This window comes from Halichoerus grypus, chromosome 9, assembly GCF_964656455.1.
Source record: "Halichoerus grypus chromosome 9, mHalGry1.hap1.1, whole genome shotgun sequence".
NCBI lineage: Eukaryota > Metazoa > Chordata > Mammalia > Carnivora > Phocidae > Halichoerus > Halichoerus grypus.
This window is the reverse complement of record NC_135720.1, coordinates 113,295,584-113,315,923: the sequence shown is the minus strand read 5'-3', so window position 1 is coordinate 113,315,923 and position 20,340 is coordinate 113,295,584. Positions and strand designations below refer to the sequence as shown.

Below are 20,340 nucleotides of genomic sequence, written 5' to 3'. Positions count from 1 at the left end.
ACCTTAGGCTGTGCCCACCACATACTACAAAGACATCACAAGAGGCAAGAGCTTCTCCTCCTGGTTCTGGAATACTCACTTGGCATGCTGCAGTACGGGTGTGCGGCTTGGCCAGTGGCTGGCTCGTGCAGAGCAAGCGGCTCCTCGTCCGGGGCCAGGCTCCTCGCGCACGGGCAGCTGCCCCAGCCCCCGGCCCCTGCACAGTGGTCAGCAGCACACACGGCCTCCCCGGCACAGCCATGCCGTCCCCGGGTCCTTGCGTCTTCTCTCTCAGCCCTAGGGGTATGGTGTATTCTCCTTCTATCTGATATTTTCATCTACTTTAGAGTTTTGCTTCTTACTAGTTCAAAGCTCTTGTTTCTTCAGTTCCATGTTATAATAATTTTTGTATTAAAACTTCCTTGTTGAAACTACCATATGATTTCTGTCTACGGATTAGACTCTGATTCATGGACCCTGTTCAGTTAGGATCTGTCAGCCACTGACATTCCAATGACCTTGGGGATGTCTAGGAAACTTACATCTCCAGGTGGAACGTAGGTCACTCACCTCTTTAATTTCTTTCAGAAGTTCAAGAGCACAACTGAAGTCTGGGGGAGTAGCTGACAATTGCTCTTTGAGATGGTCCCAAAAGGCATTGTGCATTGTCTCCTTGACCTGGCCTTCCAAACTGTAAGAGGGTTAAATGAGCACATTACTTTCTTTACCCAAAAACTGTTAGAAGGTCATTATCTCCTAAGGCCCAAACAAACAGCATTTGATATGACAAAAGACCATCATACTGACAGGAAAGGCCAGGAACTGTGTTTGGGCTGCGACAAAGTTGAACAAGCTGGGGTCAGACTTGGATGTCAAGGGCATCAGTAAAAGCTCTCAGAAGGGCTGCTCACGATTCCAAGCAGCCCTCCCTCTGCAGCAGGAAGAACTCTCCAGGGAGACCAGGCCAGCTGCAGCACCGATTTGCATCTGGCCTAGACAGTATGTGACTTAGTTTCCATTTATGCATACATACAGCAATGAACGAAAGCATCTTTTCTTTTCTCACACTCCTAAAATCTAGAAAAGGATTTTCCTTCTTTGATAATACTCGAATATCCATAGGTATTTCTTAAATCAGCAGATCTAAAACTCAATTCAGTATCTTCCCCTTCTAAACCTGTTCCCCCTGTAGTCCCAATCTCAGGGGCACTACCAGGTAGCCAGTCAAGGAGGCCAGAAAGATAAGTCATTGCTTCTTCTTTTTTTTTTTTTTTAAAGATTTTATTGAGAAAGAGAACAAGCGTATGGGAGAGGCAGAGCGAGACGGAGAAGCAGGATCCCCGCTGAGCAGGGAGCCCGATGCGGGGCTCGATCCCAGGATCCTGGGATCATGACCTGAGCCGAAGGCAGACGCTTAACGACTGAGCCACCCACGTGCCCCCAGTCATTGCTTCTTCTAAAAAAAAAAAAAAAATAGAAGCAAAGGCAATTCAATTTAGAAAGGATAGTCTCTTCAGCATGTGGTGCTGGAAAAACCGGACCTCCACATGCAAGAAAATGTATCTAGACACAGACCTCATACCTTACACAAATGGATCACAGACCTAAATGTAAAAAATAGATACCACAGAAGATAACATAGGAGAAAACTAGGTGACCTTGGGTTTGGCAATGACCTTTTAGATACAACACCAAAAGCATGATGATCCATGAAAGGAAAAATTGATAAACTGGACTCCATTAAAATTAAAAACTTGTGCTCTGTGACAGACACTGTTAAGAGATGAAAAGACAAAGCACAATCTTTGCAGAACATATATCTGATAAAGAACTAGAATCCATGGGGTGCCTGGGTGGCTCAGTCAGTTGAGACCTTTGGCTCAGGTCACGATCCCGGGGTCCTGGGATGGAGTCCCACATTGGGGCTCCCTGCTCAGCGGGGAGTCTGCTTCTCCCTCTCCCACTGCCACTCACCCTGCTTGTGCTCACACTTGCTCTAATAAATAAAATCTTAAAAAAAAAAAAAAAGAACTAGTATCCAAAATATACAAAGAACTCTTAAAACTCAACAAGAACAGAACCCAATTTTAAAATGGGGAAAGATCTGAACAGACACCTCACAAGTCATCACACAGATGGCAAATAAGCATATGAAAAGATGCTCAACATCATGTCATTAGTGAGCTGCAAATTAAAATAACAATGACATACACATCAATATCTATGAGAATGCCCCAATCCAAAATACTGACACCACCAAATGCTGCCAAGGCTGTGGAGCAACTCTAGGAACTCCCATGCATTGCTGGTGGGAATGCAAAATGGTACAGCCACTCTGGAAAACAGTATGGCAGCTTCTCACAAAACGAAACATACTCTTGTCATATGATCCATCAACTGTCCTTTGTATTTAAGCAAATGAGTTGAAAACTTGTGTCCACACAAAAACTTGCATAGGGAGGTTTATAGCAGCTTTATTCATAATTCCCAAAACTTGGAGCAACCAAGATGTCATTCTGTGAGTGGACAAATAAACCGTGGTACATCTGGACAATGGGATATTACTCGGCATTAAAAAGAAATGAGCTATCAAGCCCCAAAAGACATGAAAGACTCTTGAACACATATTGCTAAATGAAGGGAGCCAATCTGAAAAGGCTACATATTGTATGATTCCAATTACAGGACATTCTGGAAACTAATGGAGACAGTAAAAAGATCAGTGGTTGCCAAGGAATCGTGGGGCAGGGAGAAAAGGGTGAACAAGTAGAGCACAGGGGATTTTTAGGGCAGTGGTATCACTCTGTATGATACAAAAATGGTGAATACATGACATTATACATTTTTCAAAACCCAAAGAATATACAAAAAATGAACCCTATGGACTGGAGTTAATAATAATGTATTAATACTAGATCATCAACTCTAACAAATGACCTCACGATTAGAAGATATAAACAACGGTGGAATCTGTGTGCTGCAGAGGATGGGCTGTGTGGGAGCTCTGTACTTTCCAATCATTTTTTCTGTAAAACAAAACTACTTTAAAAAAATGTGTATTCAGGGGCGCCTGGGTGGCTCAGTTGGTTAAGCGGCTGCCTTCGGCTCAGGTCATGATCCCAGGGTCCTGGGATCGAGCCCCGCATCGGGCTCCCTGCTCGCCGGGGAGCCTGCTTCTCCCTCTCCCTCTGCCTGCCTCTCTGCCTGCTTGTTCTCTCTCTCGATCTCTCTGTCAAATAAATAAATAAAATCTAAAAAAAAAAAAAATGTGTATTCATTTTAAATTTAAATTTAAATTTAAAAAAGGAAATGACAGGAATTAATTTTCCTCTCAAAGTTTATTTAAATGATGACCCTAACCTGCAGTGAGACTCGTAAGAGAAAAAGAACCATTTGAAAAGTCTGAGGTTAGACCTAGTCATTGCCAAGTAGCTACTGGTTTTCTTGAATTAAACATCCCCCCTTAAAAAAATACAGTAATGCATGCTCCATGTAAAAATACAGTGATGCATGCTCCATGTAAAACAAACAAAAAACAAGCAATAAGAAGATGAATAAAACAAAAAGTCAAAGTTCCTCTCCCAACACACCACTCTCAATCATCAGAGGTAACTACTATAATCTGTCCAATGGTCTAAGGTGTACTAGAATTGTTCTCAACTCTTTTCTCCTCATCCTATCTATCCAATCCATCTCCAAGTTCCATCAATTGTGCTTCTTAAATGCCTCTGGAATCCATCCCTTCCTCCCATCATCTCTTACCTGGATTACTGCAATAGTCCATTCACTGGTCACCCTGCCTTCAGTCTTGTCCCTTTTTTATCTGTTCCTCACCAATTCATTCTAAAATCAAGGACTTCTGAAATGCAGTTATGACCATGATGCCATGCTCGGGTAAAGACCTTTAGGGGCTTCCCCTCACCAGCAACATAAACCACTTATGGGACCCTTCCAGACATTGCTCTGCCTCCTTTTCCAGTTTATCTCCTTCTATCTCATATCTTGTATCTAGCCACACCAAGGTACCTGTAAAGAACATACCATATTCTTGCCTCTGACATAGTTTCCTCTGCCGGGAACATTCTTTCCCACCTAGACCATCTGGGCAGCACTTATTCCTCCTCTAAGACTCGACTCAAGTCTTCCTCTGTAGGCAGATCTTCTCTGACCCTCCTTAAGCAACTGAGCACTCTCATGAAACTATACACAGAACTATGAGTCAACTGATCAGTCTCTTCTGTTATTCAACTGTCCTCCCTATAGAAACTTCTGACAGTGATGACAGCGTGTTGTTTAGCTATAGCTACATCTCTCTCTATCCCCAGCACTCAGCATTTTGCCTGCCACATAAGGACTCAATATACGCCTGATGAATGAATGCCCAAACATGGGATTTCCCTTTGGGGTGGACGATTGTTATTAACACCATCCTATGCACAGAGAGCCAATTGCCAAAAATGAGTCATGTCAAACTCTATTTCAACCTTTTTCCTGATATAAATTCTGCATGACCTTACGTGAAAACCCAGCTCTGACTGGTACTATTTCTCCTGCTTCATTTCTCCCTCTCTCGTGGCTTCTACCCGCCCCACAGCTCCCTCGCTACTGCCCCTTTAGCAGATCTTCACTCTCCCAGTTTCAATTGTTTCTCCTCTTCTGTCGTCACAAACATATCTAAGCAGTGAGAGAGATGTTAGGACATGTGGGTTTTGGGGAAAACCTGGTCCCACAGAAGCTGTGCTTGGCACCAGGCAAGGGCAAATCAGAGCACGAAGAGGAGGGGAAGTGCGCACCATAGAGAACGGCACTTGAGTAAGAGAGTCCGAGGCTGCCGGATCACAAAAGCATTTAAGGAAACTGATCACAAGCTGCCCTCATTTATCTATTGGTGGGAAATTAGAACGGTTTTTAAAATCTGACATTGAATTTACCCATTTAACTGCCAATAAACCAGCAGAGCCATTCAATTCACACTTCCCAAATGGTTCTCACTTGCTACGACGTCAATATAACTAAGAATCAAAGCGAAGCTTGATGGAGGTGGGAGAGCATTATTTATCAAGAGTTCTGATCCTGATTCATAAATTAAACTGACTTATGGGGGTGCCTGGGTGGCTCAGCTGGTTAAGCGTCTGCCTTCGGCTCAGGTCATGATCCCAGGGTCCTGGGATGGAGCCCCTCGTGGGGCTCCCTGCTCAGCAAGGAATCTGCTTCTCCTTCTCCTTCTGCCTCTCCCCCACTGCTCATACTCTCTCTCTCACTCACTCACTCTCAAATAAATAAAATCATTTTTTAAAAAAAGAAAATTCATATTTTATCATCTGTGGTCATTTAAAAGAGTAACTGGAAGGAGCTATGAGGCAGGGAGCCGATAGGATGACTCCAAAGACCTAGGAGTCCTGATATTCACACTGGTGTAAGCTCATCTCCCGGAGTGTGGGCACAGTCGTCTACCTTCCAGCGAACAAAAGGTAGCCGAGGTGCTGGGATCACTTCGGAGATGAGGTAACAGAAAGTCTGTGGGTTCTGTTTTGGGCACCATCTCTCACACCCTTATTTTCTCACTCACTCTGAGTGAGGGAAGCCAGCTGCCATGTGGCCCGGAGCTGAGGGAGGCTCTGGCTAGCACTCAACACAATGACTACAACTAGAGCGGGAGACACCATGAAACCGAGCCCGGATCTCTGACCCACAGAAACTGTGAGATAACGAACACTGGTTCAGCTGTTAAGTTCTGGAATAATTTGATGGCAACAATAGCTAGCTACCACACACTACTTCCTCCACATCTATCGGAGAAGATCTGAAATCCACCCTACTGGTATTTTATTATTAACAGGGGCTCGCAAAGTGAACATTCCAACAATAATTACTTTGGCTTATTCACTAGTTAAATAACATTTGCTTCTTGACCCTCTAATACTAATAATTATTATTCTTCTATTTAAGTTGTTGCGCCCTCTTAAGGTTTATATTCAAACACTGTATTTTTTCCCCAGTTTTATTGACTATAAATTAGATTATTAAATAAAAATGCTTCAAGTCTGGTCAGAAGCCATTAGTGCTAAATAGCTATGCCAGGATGAATAAAATGGGAAAATCAGAAGAGCTGGTACCTGCTTGGAGGGGAAACCTTTTCTTCCATGTGGAAATCATGATTCATTCCAATCTTGTTGCTCAGCTTAGAAACGTTGTCAACTGTATCTATCAGACCTGTGACAGAAAGATCCTCAGGTGTACACCTGAAACTAATGTTAACATCAATTATATCTCCATTTCAAAAAAAAAAAGAACTTATGGTGGACACAAGTCATTCCGAATTTCTATTTTATTCAGAGACTCACTCTGAGTGGGCCCCAAATTTAGATTCATCAAACTGATCTTACACCAACTCATTTGACCGTTCTAGTCATTTAGGTTTTCTGAACTCTGTGCCTACAGTAGTCCAGCATGGGAGTAAGGGAGGACAAAGAAGCTATTTTATAAATAACAAAAACTAATTACAAGCCTTTCTCTTGAAAAGTAAAGTAATAATTAAAGCAGCAAAGAAACAATAATTTGTGATTTGCAAACATAAGCATTTATCTAAGGGCATTCTGATTCTGCTCTCCTTTTCCTGCCTCTGATGAAAGTTAAATTCTCCACAGAGATGGTACTGAATGGCACCAGTGTCCCTGGTCTCAAAAAGCAGGAGTTCCCAGGTGTTAGGATTTTACAGGCTACTGACATTCCCAAAAAGTTTCTGAGCAATTGACGACAACTTGCCAACCTTTTGTTTTACCAAGCGTGGACAGTGAGACAAGCAAATAAGCAAATAAAAAAATCCACTCTACCACCACCAAACCATCATTTCATAAAAGAATAGCTTAACCTCCAAAAAAAACCAAAACCAAAAACACCCCTACTCCCCACCCACACACAAAAACAGAAAGGTAATATTGTCAGGATAAAGAGGAGCCCTGTACACTGAATCAATTTAGCTTTCGAAAAAACCCATTACGTCTTTATTTCCGTTCACTAAATATTGTGAAGAATTTTGTCATAAACCAGCACTAGCATTTGGGACCCGCCGCTCTAAGTTCTTACTACAGACCCAGCTGAGCCCATTCGCACATAACAGGCACAATACTCAGAATGATCACTTGGTATGTGGAACAAAGTTGCACACAGTAAATCGTGTTTTCTCATTCTCTTTCAATAGCACTTCATAATTTGTCCACAGAAAAATATCTGGTTCCCAGATATGGAGGGGATATAAACGAACGAAGATCGGCCATGAGTTGGTCACTGTTGAAGCTGGGTAATGAGTAAACATGGCTCATCATACTCGTCTACTTTTGTAAATGTTTAAGTTGTCCGTAAGTAAGAAGATTTAAAAATGTAAAAAGGAAAAATAGTTATTGTAGAAAAGAGGTTACACAGAATGCCTTTATTCTTAGGAGATACATGATGAAGTTTTTAGAAGTCATGACCCTAACTTTCAGTAAGAAAGGACAAAAATACATATATAGAGAGAGAGAGCAAGCGCAATGTGGCAGAATGTTAACAATGGGGGCATTCACCTTTTTTGTTGTTGTTTACTTTTCAACAAAGTTGAACTGCTTTGAAATTAAAAATTAAAATAAATAAAATAAAAATGTATGGGTAAAAGGTGATTGCAAATTTCCCAAAAAGCCACTGAGCCCTTGCTTAGGTAAACATAAAGATGAACTGAACCTTAAGTGGACAGTTGAAGTTCCCTTTATTTTTGCAGCCTCTCCGAAGCCTTTGGTTTCAGCTAAAATGGCAAAACACAGTCAAATATGTAAACAGACAATCCATTAACTCACTAATGCGAAATGAGAAATAAAAGAAAATCTTCCAAGGGAGATTGAGTTATAGCAGCTTACTGAAGGACTGAGGGAAAGATTATCCACAGAAACACTTTCCAACTACAAGTCAAAGTTCAGAGCCTACTTTGACAAGATTGCTGCTCCCAAGTACCGTTGTGCTAGGCAATTCCCAACAGCTGTAAAATTCAGGAAAGGGGAAGGCCCAAAGAGAAATTCGAGGGAAAGTGCAACTAAAGTAGATTTTTAAAATCCAAATCCCAAGGACAAAGAAATTTTCAACATGATACAGTAACTGAACAAGTCAACCTAATCTACAAAATGTCAAATTCTTTTTTTTTTTAAGGGGTAATTTGGTTACTCACTTTAGGGTTGTTTTACCTATGGATTCATTTAAATAGCCACCCGAAGAACTTAAATTGTTTACACTGTATTCACAAAAAATTGGCATTCACCCCCACATCAGGTTCATTCCTATCTAAATAAATTCCTATGCACCAATTTGTCACTTTGGGGCCATTCTGTTAGCCGGCAGCGACCCCACGTGGCCACCAGAGAAACAAGCACAATTCAACTTCAGCGTACCAGGGCCTTGAACTAATTTTTCCCATTTTAATCTTCAAGAGTTTAACTCGAGTTAAACTCTTACATGTGGACAGGTCTTCAGATTGATGCCTGTTTAAATTCTCTAGAGATTACTAGAAGAGAAATGCAGGATGAGTCCCCGTGAGGTTCGACCTACGCAAGTACAGAAGAGACCTGTGACCCAATAGGAACATAAAAGTGCAGAGCTCAAGAACAGAAGCCCAGAGCCGTAGGACTTCCAGAGTCCATGAAGCGCCGAGTGATTCCCATCCAGGATCACTTGGGTTCTTTGAAAGTACCCCAAGTGTCCGCCATTTTCCACCTACAAATTCAAACGACAACAACGATGGCGGTGAACGCGCTCGGCCTCGAATCTTGTCAGATCCAAGTAATCCCGCCCGGGCCACTTCTTCCTCCCAGACCAACCTTCGGGTCCACAGGGGGCCTAGGGCCTGTAAGCAGGGACTGGGTCGGGGGGAGACGAGGCGAAGGGCAACCCGAGAGGCCGGGGAGGGCGACGAGAGGACGGCGGGCCCTTGCTCTTCCGCCCTGCCCCAGGCTGGGCGCCCCCGAGCGGCGACGGGACCTACAGGCCGGGTGGTCCTTGGGGCCGCTCGGGTCTTCCCGGGTCGGTGCTGACGTTTCGGGCTTGCGGGACCGGCACTCTGCATCGCCTGGGTCCTTCAGGGGCACCTTCTCCTCGACGTCCGGCATGTTGCGGATGGAATCTGGGCTGGGGAGAAATGACGCGCCGTTGGCGTCGGGGAAGGGGGCTCTCCAACTGCCGCCGGGGGTCCGGAGCCCGGCCCCGCGCGCCCGACCCGGCCAGACCAAAAGAGCAGGGTGGGCAGCTTCAGGGCCTCTCGGGGCACAGGCGGGACAAAGGAGCCTGGAGGAGGGGTGCGGGGACCCAGAAGTCAGGCCCTGGGCGCGCAACGAGCAGGCGGCGCAGGGCGGGCGGCGCGGGGTGCGGCCCTCCTCGCCCGGGACGCCCGCCTCGGGCCCTCTCCGGCTCCGGCAGCAGAGGGAGCCCTCGGCGCTTCGGCTCCGCGCCGCTCACCTCCTCCCCGGCGACGGGCCGCCTGCTCTGGGGTCGGCGCCGCGGCCGCGCAGCCTCGAGGCCCGGGTCGTACCAACCGCGGCGCGGCGGCGGGGGCGGGCGGCCGGGAGGGGCCTGACGGCGGCGCGGAGGCGCCCGGGCCGACCCCGCGCGCACCCCCGCCCGCCCGCCCCGCCGGGGGCGCCGGGTGGGAGAGTCGGGGCTTTGAGAACAAAGCGCCGCCCGTCTCCCGGGGCAACGGGCGGGGTCACGTGGCCACCCCGCAGGCCGCCGCCCGCCGAGGCGGTCGGGCTCGTGCTGGGTCGTCGTGGGCGCGAAGGGTTCCGTGGTCTGTGGGGCCGGTCTCTGCCGGGCATGTCCGGCCCCCCACGAGAAGGATCCCCTGGAACTACTTAGGGAGAGAGGGCACGCGGAGCTTTGTTTCTCTTCAGCCGGCTCCTGTAGTCCGAGAAACAGGTCCACACCCAGGAGGGCGGTTCCTTGTTAGCACCTCCTAGGGCATCGTGAGAGCCGGGCCGTGCTACCGTTCTACAGGCGTGGAAACCGAGACCCCTGGCCGGCTGCCGGTCCGTGGAGGCTGAGCCTCTGAATTCCGGGCCTGCGCTCTGCTTGGACCTGGGGGCGGCCCTCCTACGCCTGCCTCCGGGTCTGCTCTGTTGCCCCTGAAGTGATGTGAGGACCTGGAGAGACCACCCTCCCCTCCAATTCCTGCACTTTGGGGGGAAAAATGAAAAGGAAGTGTCCACTGCCTACTCTCCTATCCCTCTTTATTAACTGACTTGATTCCTTACAACAAAAGCTTGCTTTAAAAAAATAAAACATAAGATGAAAGTATTGCCTGTAAGAAATCAAGTTCTTATTATAACCCCTGTCTTGTTAATGTGGAATGTGGATTTTTCTTGCACAACTCATGCGTTTTGAAAGGGAAAATTTTGAAAAGGCCTAAGAACCTTTCCTTCCTTCCTTCCTTCCTTCCTTCCTTCCTTCCCTCCCTCCCTCCCTCCTTCCTTCCCTCCCTCCCTTTCTTCCTTCTATCCTTCTTCCCTCCCTCCCTCCCTCCTTCCTTCCCTCCCTCCCTCCTTCCTTCCCTCCCTCCCTCCTTCCTTCCTTCTATCCTTCCTCCCTCCCTCCCTTCCTTCCTCTCTATGCCTAACATGGAGCTTGAACTCACTCTCCCAAAGATCAAGAGTTGCGTGTGAGTTGCTGAACACATTTCTGCAAAATGTGCAATATGTGCAAAAGTCCGCTCTAGGGGCGCCTGGGTGGCTCAGTTGGTTAAGCGGCTGCCTTCAGCTCAGGTCATGATCCCAGGGTCGTGATATTGAGCCCCACATCGGCTCCTTGCTCAGGGGAGAGCCTGCTTCTCCCTCTGCCTGCCCCTCCCCCTGTTTGTGCTTGCTCTCTCTGACAAATAAATAAATCAGGAAGGAAGGGAGGGAGGGAGGGAGGGAGGGAGGAAGGAAGGAAGGAAGGGAGGGAGGGAGGGAGGAAGGAAGGAAGGAGAAAGAAAGCCCACTCTACCCTGAGGTCAAGGCGATATGAGGGGAATGGCCTAGTAAAGTTACTGTTTAGCTGAAGCGTTCTTAATCCAGTACATGTTAAACCTGCCCCTTACCCCGCCTCAACCTTTCCTGGTATTTCCCTCAGAGATGTTAACTGTGAAGCAGGCTGGCCTTCACCCCAAACTGAGAAGGGAGAGAAATTGTCTGACTTCAGCAAAGAGGTCAATGAAAATGTGATTCTTCATTATTACATGGGAGATATTTAGGCTAGGTCTCAAAAAAAAAAAAAAAAAAATTCCAGAGTTCTGTTTGGGCATTTTTATTCTGGGAGAAAGTTTCCAGAATGACACCAGTTCATTTGCCCACAAAAATGGCATTGCCACAAAACTTTCCCTGCTGATGCCTGAAATTGCCTCCAGCAGTTCATTCATATACATTACACAACCTCTATAAGTGTCCTCTTAATACCCAAATTCTCTGGAAGGGGCAGTGGGAAGAAATAGCAGTGTGGGAGCATGTGGGGGCGGGGTTGGGGACTGAAGCCAGAAAAGGAGTAAAGGATGGGGGTGGAAGAGAAAGACAGAATTAGTTTTCCCAGGGTCAGCCTGGGGACAGCATTTCATGATCTTTATCACTAATAGTTTATCAGAACCAACTAGGCAAAGTTAAAAGTTGAGGCGAATAGAAAGGTGATTCGAGAGATATGCCCTCCTTCCCTTTGGGGTCTTAGTTAATAATAACTGATTTTTGTTTAATGATTTACAAAATGTTTTTACATTGCAAATCCATATGCTCTGCTCGCAATCCTACCTGTTCAGTAAGGCAAGGCAGGTGTTATTTTGCACCATTTAAAAGATGAGCAAACTGGGAATCAGAGAGATTTCAGGGAGTAACCAAAAGTCACGTGGCAAGCAAGGTCTTGATGCTCAATCCTATACTTTTTCTTAATTCACCCGACCTCCCTGACTCTAGCTGAGAAGCTGTATAAACAAGAAAATATAACTAACATAAAATGGTTGGTAAGTACCAGATCTGGGGGTACAGACAAGAAGAAATACTGGAGGTCAGAGAAAGGGTGAGAGATCTTCCAGATGTCTGGATCAGTTCGAACCCAGCCTTTGGCCAGGATACTAAGCAAGATTGTGTTAACCGATTTGGTTTTTGGAAATGGGTCCTTTGTTCAGCCTGGTTCCCTCTCAACCTCAGGACCCTCTTTAAACTCTCCTAATGGGTGAAATTGGATTTTCCACACATGTCCACTATTTATTAGGAATGCCCTTCGTGAGTGACTTAGCACCTTTACCCTATGAAAGTGTACATATCTCAAAGACCCATAAGACAAGTATTTCTCGAGCAACCCAAGGACAGAAGTAAAAGCCCCGTTTCCTCTCACATTGTAGTGTGCCTCAGGCTGTATAGTCCTGGGTTCTCCTTTCATATTAAAATATCATATGATTGAAAAAATGAAACAAGACGAAACCAGAGGGGAGACAAACCATAAGAGACTCTTAATCTTAGGAAACAAACTGAGGGTTGCTGGAGTAGAGGGGGTGGGAGGGATGGGGTCGCTGGGTGATGGACATTGGGGAAGGTACGTGAATTGTTTAAGACTGATGAATCACAGACCTGTACCCCTGAAACAAATAATACATTTTATGTTAATAAAAAAATATATGATTTTTGGGGTGCCTGGGTGGCTCAGTCGCTTGAATGTCTGCCTTCGGCTCAGGTCATGATCCCGGGGTCCTGGGATGGAGACCTGCGGGCCGGGCTGCCTGCTCAGCGGGGGGTCTGCTTTTCTCTCTCTCCCTCTGCCTTCTACCCCCCACTCCTGCCCTCTCCCTCACTCTGTATCTCAAATAAATCTTTTTAAAAAATCATATCACTTTTATCTTCTATTCACAATATATCCATATTTGTCTCAATACTAAAGTCAATTTTCTCTCCTCAAATCTTTGAGTAGAATTCTTGTTCCAGAAGGAAGGGCTTCCTATACTCGCTGGCACACCTCCATCTACCCCTATGGGTTCATACACCCCAGATTGAGAAGCAGTCTAAGGGAATCTCAGGACTGCAGCTAGAATGTTCCTGCTCCTCAACCACTTCCCCACATATGTGAGCTTTAACCAAGCCCAACAGTATGCTCTGTTTCCATTTGCTAAATACAACCCTGGGTATGCTACCATACAAAAGCAATTATACAGAGAGTTGGTCCTACCCACAAAGACATTCTGAAAGAGGGGTTGATAAAGACAAAAATGTAAGAGGAATACTCCTGGATGATTGTAAGAGGTACAGAACCACAGAATTAAGAGGAATCCTGAATATGGATCTGCTAGCTTTATAAAACAAAACAAAATAAGAGAAATGAAAAACACCTCATTTTACAAAGCATCTTAGGCTCGGTGAAGTTAAATGACTTGGCTAAGGTCACCACCAGTTTATGGAAAAATACAGAACTAGAACCCTTATCACAGTCTGTGTACTCTATATTATATAGGGCTAAGCAAGAGTAAAAACTAATACCGTAAATAAATATTTGCATTTCCTAAAGAAAAATGTAAATGACAGGCCATGGAATGGAAAAAGTAAGAGATGGAATTACATAGAGGCCAATCCTGCAAGTTCAGTAAACTATACTGGAAGATAAACAGTCAACTAAAGTGGTAGGGACACGTAAATACAGGGTGGGACATTTAAATGAAACCATTTGGAGTCATGTAAACTGGGACTGACTTCATTATAGCCTCCCTTATGGTACAGAACCGCACGTCAAAACTATTTGCTTTAGTCTTTTGATAAATGTGTTTTCTTCATAGAACCAAAGAGGAGTGTGAGAAAGGTTTCAGTAATCTGGGGGCAGTCTGGACATAGCCCTTTGAAGCTCAAAGTGAAGTGTGATGGATGGAGAAACCATTACAAGTCTTTTAAGGAAAGGGGGCTCAAAGAGAGGACAAAGAAGATTCTAGCAGCCACATTAAACATCCAACTTGTTTAGCCACATCTCACTCTACCAGCAATACGTAAGAGGCCCTTGCTCCTTCCTGCCCCGGGGTCTTTGCACATGCTGTCCCTTCCCTCTGGGATCCTCCCGCTTCCTCTATCCCCCTCCTACCTCACTGACTCCCTCTCATTCTTCAGGTCCACCTTGCAAGGCCTAACTTCCTCAGGGAAACGTCTATGAACCTCATTCGCTTCTCTCAACACCCCCTATGTTGTCTTCAGAGCCTTCACTACAGTTTGTAATTATATGTTTGTTGGCCTAATTAACTTTATTCAGTGTGGAACTGTCCCGCCAGACCGTAGGCGCTCTGAGAGCAGGGCCGGTCTGCGTTTCATTTACCACTGTGCCTGGAACATAGTAGATGGCCAGTCCCTAGCGACAGCATGAGCAAGCAGCCATGCAGAATGAGCCACGGCTCTCCCCACACACTGGAGCGGCCACGCAAACTGTGTCTGACTGGACCCAGTTTCAGTTACCAGCGTCTGTCTTTCTCTTTTTGTCTCAGACACGTTTCCTCTCTTTCCAACTCTCCTCTGTCTTGGGAGTCTTTTAAACCCTCAAAGACAACGTCCGAGACAAAAGGAAGGGTGTTTCGGGTCCTGGGACAGGGAGGTTCCCCCCACCCCGAACCGGAAGGCGGCGGTAGGGGGCAGGGGCTCCCTGAGAGTAACTTCCAGAAGTAGGCTCCCGGTGAGAGAGAGCAACTCTCTCTCTCTCTCTCTCTCTCTCTCTCTCTCTCGCTGCAGAGCAAGCCAGGGTCAGCAGCAGCCCAAAGCCACAAAAACTGACTTTAAAAGTCCTCCTAAGAGCTGCGTCTTTCGACTCCCCAAAACAATCCCGCCTTGTGCCCCAGGACACGGCGCGAGTTACACACTTAAAGCAGTTTCCACAGAACCGCATTCAGTTGGTTTTAAACTCTGGGGAAACCTGGCAGCCTCTTTGTGGGTTTTTAAAAAAAACTAGTTAGAGGGACAATTAAACCTTTATGGGCCCCAGAATGTACCTATGCAGACATAAATAAGGATCATTCTTCATCACCAGAGAGAATCCGCTTTCTGGCAACAGAGATATTTTTCTGCTTCGCAAGACGGAGTTGAGCTCACACCTGAGAGCCTTTATGATGAGGGCAGGTGATGGGGGGTCAGCATGGGCAGAGGTAGAAACTTTGACCATAAGTTCTCAAAATGGACACATTGCAGGCCTTGGGCTTAGCTGGTCTTAAATAAATCACAAACTCCCAAAGCCTTCCCAGAAAGCCGCCCAGATTTTAGGCCAAGAAAACTCATCTTGCTCCCCTCCTGCCCACCCCCCCCCTTGTGTTACTTTGGCCCAAAATGGTCCATTTGTCAGAGTCCTGACTCTTTTATTCCCACTCTTACAACACAATACAATGCATTCACATATTTACAGTGCAGTGTCCTTGAATGGTCGGATGGCTTTTTTTTTAATCCAATAATATCATTAAATGCACCAGGGGGCTAAATTCTTAAAGGAACCTTTGAGTAAACTCTTTTGTTAAGTGAATCAGTCTTTTGTAAGGCAAATTATCAGCCACCAATTTGTTTTCCAAATCTGAGATTTCACATAGGAGATTTTCTTAAACCAGGCCCACTTTAGATGGTGGCCTGTACATTTTCTTTTATTTTTCTGTCTTTGGTCAAGACAACCTCTTCCTGAATAGACATTATTGGGTAGGGATGAAGGAATCTCAAACACTTGAGAAGTAAATCAGTTTCAATCATTCCTGTCATCCATAATTCTCTAGAACTACCAGCCTAAAGCAAAGTATAATGATCTCCTGACAAAGAATCCAGCTGCATAGATTTGAAGGCCAGTCTATCAGTTTCAAAAGAAATGCAGAGAATGGGGTTTTGAAAAAAAAAATTATTGTAGATTTTTTTATTGAGGCAAAATACATAGCATAATATTTATCATTTTAATGATTTGTAAGTGTACAATTCAGTGACATTAAATAAACTAAATTCACAATGGTGTGTAACCATCACCACTATGTATGGCCAAAACCTTTCATCATCCCCCACAAAAAACTCTACCCATTAAACCATAACCCCCCCCCCACCGCCCCTCCTCCCAACCCCCCTCCTTCGCAGCCCGCAATAACCTCTCGTCTAGTTTCTGTGTTTATGAACAGGGGATCCTTTTTAAACTCTGGCTTTACTTTGGGCCTTTTTTTCTTCCCCTGGAGTGGGAGAATGGAGAAAGTGTGACCACCCTCTTTTCAGCCTGTCGACTCCTGCCGCGCCTCGCCCTCCCCTTTCCTCCACCCACCGGACTAGGAGCTGAAGCCAGAGCTGGTTCGGACGAGCTGGTTGCTGGTTGGGACGGGTGAAGCTGGCCGAGGGGCTACCGCCCCCAGCGGGAACAAAAGGAGGTCACTGGGTCTGAGTCTCCCTTACTAGCTCAGGAATGGCAAGTATTTTCTGACTTCAATAGTCTGAGGAAGTAGGAACATGATGAGTAGATGGCTGTTTTGGAGTCTGCAGCCTGGCCTGCATGTGGCCCCCACCGAGCACCTGTCAGCTCCCGCGTTACCTACCAAAGATCTGTCAGGGCTAAGAGAGATAGGACTGCAGGAAGGGAAATGGAGGGCTCCCTGGGCACCCGCTGACTCCATGCTTGGAATTTCTAACATTGAAAAACACTGGCTAAACCACTCACAACCCCTGCAGAATTTACATTTCTTGTACCCATTGGTGGCCAACAGAGGCACATTCAGAATGATTCACATCCTACAGTTTGGGGTTTACTTTGTTCACAATGCTTAGAAATTCTCAAAGGACCTTCCACACCCCGCACCACCCCCTCACGGCACTCTGCCTGCCCCCTTCCCCAACACACAACTCAGGGTCACAGGAGACTTGGCTTACGAAATCAGATTTTTAATTGTTTCAAGAACTACTTGGGGACCCCCAGCCTCGCCTCCCCAACCCTGGGAACTGCGAGTCTGCCAGGGCCCCTAGGGCAACTGGGACCAAGTGGTTTTGTAGCACAGAGAAACGGCCATGGGTTGGGGAGAGAGGAATCACCTCAAAAGTAGGAGGCCTGAATTCTTTCCGCTGCCCACTTGCTGGTGACCTTGGGCCAGTCCCTTTACAGCTCTGTCCTCATTTCCCTCAAGCTGGGTGGGATGACCCTCCAACTATGAGGATTTATGGGAAAAGAGAGAAACAAGGCTTTCTGATTGCTTGAAATAGGAATCCAAGTCCTTCATTTCCTATCAGTGCTGACATTAATGGAAGAATGTTGGCAGGGAGGTAGAGGAGGACGTTTGGGGAAAGAGAAGAGTGGACAGGTGTACTGTAGGTGTATTTTAGGACAGGCTGAGAATAAAGTTTTGGTTGGATCTTTATGAGAAAATATTAAGCAGGTAGGCAAGGAATAAGCAGCTGGAATTAGGGAGAGAGATTGAGACAAATGGATAACAAGAATAGAGTCCAGAGTCATGGTTGATAGATGAAATAGTCTTAATAAATGCCAAACAACACTCATCAAATGCTCGGTATGTGCCAGGCCCTCAGAGAGCCCCTCACATGGATGTGCTAATACCATTCTCACGACACCCTTATGATGTTGTTAAAAGATATCGTTTGTACACCTGCTTTACAGATATATCCTGCTCAAGGCTGCACAAGGACTAAGTGGTAAGACCGGAACTTGAACCCTGGGAATCTGACCTCAGAGCCTTTGACCAGTTTTTTTGTTTTGTTTTGTTTTGTTTTAGATTTTATTTATTTATTTGAGAGAGAGAAAAGGAGCATGAGGAGGGGAGGGGAGGGGCAGAGGGAGAGGGAAAACTGAGTCCCACTGAGCGAGGAGCCTCACAAGAAGACGTGGGGCTCTTGATCCCAGGACCTGAGCCAAAGGCAGATGCTAAACCGGCTGAGGAACCCAGGCGCCCTTGACCAGTCTTTCATACAACCTCCTAAAAGGGGAGCCAGAGGAACACAAGAGAAAAGCAGTACAGGTGAAAGAGAGAACCTTGACAAATACCTGTAAGTAGTACTCCTATTCTTGATCAACTGCGACCTAAAATCAGATTCTGAGAAGATGAAGATGTGGGTCAGATACAAACTGGGAAGCATCCAGGTGTATCTAGTGATGCTGTCAGCTGGTCTGGCTCCGCACGGGTTCAACAGTAATACTGAGCGCTTACTGCGAGCCAGGCACTGTGCCAAGAGGCATCACCTATATCATCTCATTTAGTCCTCTCACAAATCCCACAAGAAGGTGCCCATTTCATAGGAGAGGAAACGGGGCTTCCAAGGGCTAAGGGATTTAACCCAGCTAGAAAGGCTCAGGACGGGGAACTCAAAGCCAAGCTGTGTGCTTCTGGAGCCAGCTCAAGCAAGCTCAAGCAGTCTTTCCTGACTGCCCCTCAACAGTCACATCGCGAAACCACTGGACATTTCTGGAATGTTTTGTCTAAGGTTACCCCCTTGAATTAGTTTGTAGTTGAAACCAGTATTTGAAGTCAATGCTTCTGGAAGTTGCTAAAGAGTTAACAGTTGCCTGGAACCAATGCTTAAGTTTACAATGTGCCTATTTGAGTTAATTTGACCCAATTAGAATAAAGCAGTGACTCTACTGTTTGGTCCCTGAGACAAGCCCCGCGAGGTCCTGCCACACCCATTTCCAAGGAGCAGCCTGATTTGTCCAAGGGTAATCCCCTCTCCCTTACGGTGATTGGTTCAGGGAGAGCACGTGACACAAATCAGGCCAATAAGGCACAATGGGAAGGCAGCTTGAGGCTTCATTCCACGCTTCTGTCTGGAAGGGAGAGTCTTTACCCGCGACTTTGGCTGTGGTGGGAGGCCAGGAACTGTCTCTGGCGTCCGTGTCAGTACCAGCCTCACTACTCAAAGACTCATGGAACCCTTGCAGCCCAGCCTCCTGCCTAAGATTCCCCAGCATCAAGCCAATACATTTATTGTTTGAGTCAGTTTGACTTGGGATGCTTATAGCCCCCAACTCCCACTGGAATGTTAGCAGTGTGAAGGCACAAATCACGTCTCTCTCCTTACCTGCTGTATCCCCAGCCCTTACTACAAAATTTAGCACAGAGACATAACTCATTATATAGGTGAATGAGTGCATAGAAAAGCAATGAAAGAACCTAATAAAGTGGACTCAGAGAATATTTTAGCTGGAAAACACTTAAAATCTCAAATCCAAGTCTCCTCTCTTTTCTTTTTTTTTTTTAATTTATTTTTATTTTTAAGTAATCCCTACACCCAATGTGGGACTCGAACTTACAACCCAGGAGATCAAGAGTCACAATCCCAGCTCCAATGATTGAGCCAGCCAGGCGCCCCTCTCTCCTTTCTACTCTATGGTGAAAAAAGAAGAGTTGTTATGTTAGGTTAATGGTAATTTTCCCTCTTAATTAGGGCAGACACCCTCTAGTCCCTGCAGCGGGAGCCTTCAGTCTCCGTTAGGCAAGCATCCCAGAGGGGCTTTGATGCAGTGCCCAGTCCAAGCTAGAGAACAAGACACCAGGAAGGACTCACCCCCAGGCTAAATAAAACCAGCATCTGTTGAGGATAGAAATGGAGACTTGGTAAGAAAGACACGCAATTTTACATTATAAATTTAAGTACAAAATATCTCTGAATGTTGGTTAATGTTTATTCTTGGCTATTTTTCATGAATAAATTGTGGAAAATACATGGTTATAACTCTATGGGCCTTTAGAATGGAGAGCTCCATCTGCATCCCTTTTTGGACATAGGACTGAGACTACCCACAGTTTCCTTTGCAGGGGACACATGTCTCTAAAAATCCAAAATTGCAAAATGAAAGATATGAAGCATTGGTAGACTTTATGACTCCCTCACATTGCATTCAAGCGTTCTTGTATGTACTTTTTACATAATATTTTGTTTAAAATTGACTGTATTGAGGGGTACCTGGGTGGCTCAGTCAGTTAAGCGTCCAGCTCTTGATTTCGGTTCAGGTCCTGATCTCAGGGTCGTGAGATTGAACCCTGCACTGGGCTCTGCACTCAGCAGGGAGTCAGCTTGAGATTCTCTCCCTCTCCCTTTCCCCCTCCCCCACTTCCACAGGTGCTCTCTCTCTCAAATAAATAAATCTTTAAAAAATAAAAAAATAAAATCAACTTTATTGAGGTATAATTTTCATGAATAAAATATACCAACTTAAGGGCACCTGGGTGGCTCAGTCGGTTAAGTGTCTGCCTTCAGCTCAGGTCATGATCCCAGCGTCCTGGGATCAAGCCCCATGTCGGGCTCTCTGCTCAGTGGAGAGCTGGGTTTTCCCTCTCCCTCTGCCTGCCTCTCTGCCTACTTGTGCTCTCTCTCTCTCTAATAAATAAATAAAATCTTTAAAAAAAGTACCAACTTC

At 45.9% G+C, this 20,340-nt stretch overlaps 1 protein-coding gene across 10 annotated transcripts in view; it reads right to left on the bottom strand.

Annotated features, from left to right (window-relative positions):
• The window catches only part of TCP11 (t-complex 11), a 64,180-nt gene that overhangs the window by 10,981 nt on the left and 32,859 nt on the right, over positions 1-20,340 (bottom strand). For 5 of the 10 annotated variants that reach the window (XM_078055453.1, XM_078055452.1, XM_036096285.2 and 2 more), the window contains one exon: positions 550-670. The exons of 3 other annotated variants lie outside the window; for them this stretch is intronic. In XM_078055453.1, the coding sequence (XP_077911579.1) occupies positions 550-670 (121 nt within the window). Of the gene's footprint in view, positions 1-79; positions 245-549; positions 671-6,095; positions 6,193-8,983; positions 9,385-20,340 lie in introns of those variants that run through there. 2 more of the 10 variants (XM_036096234.2, XM_078055449.1) reach the window with 2 other exon arrangements.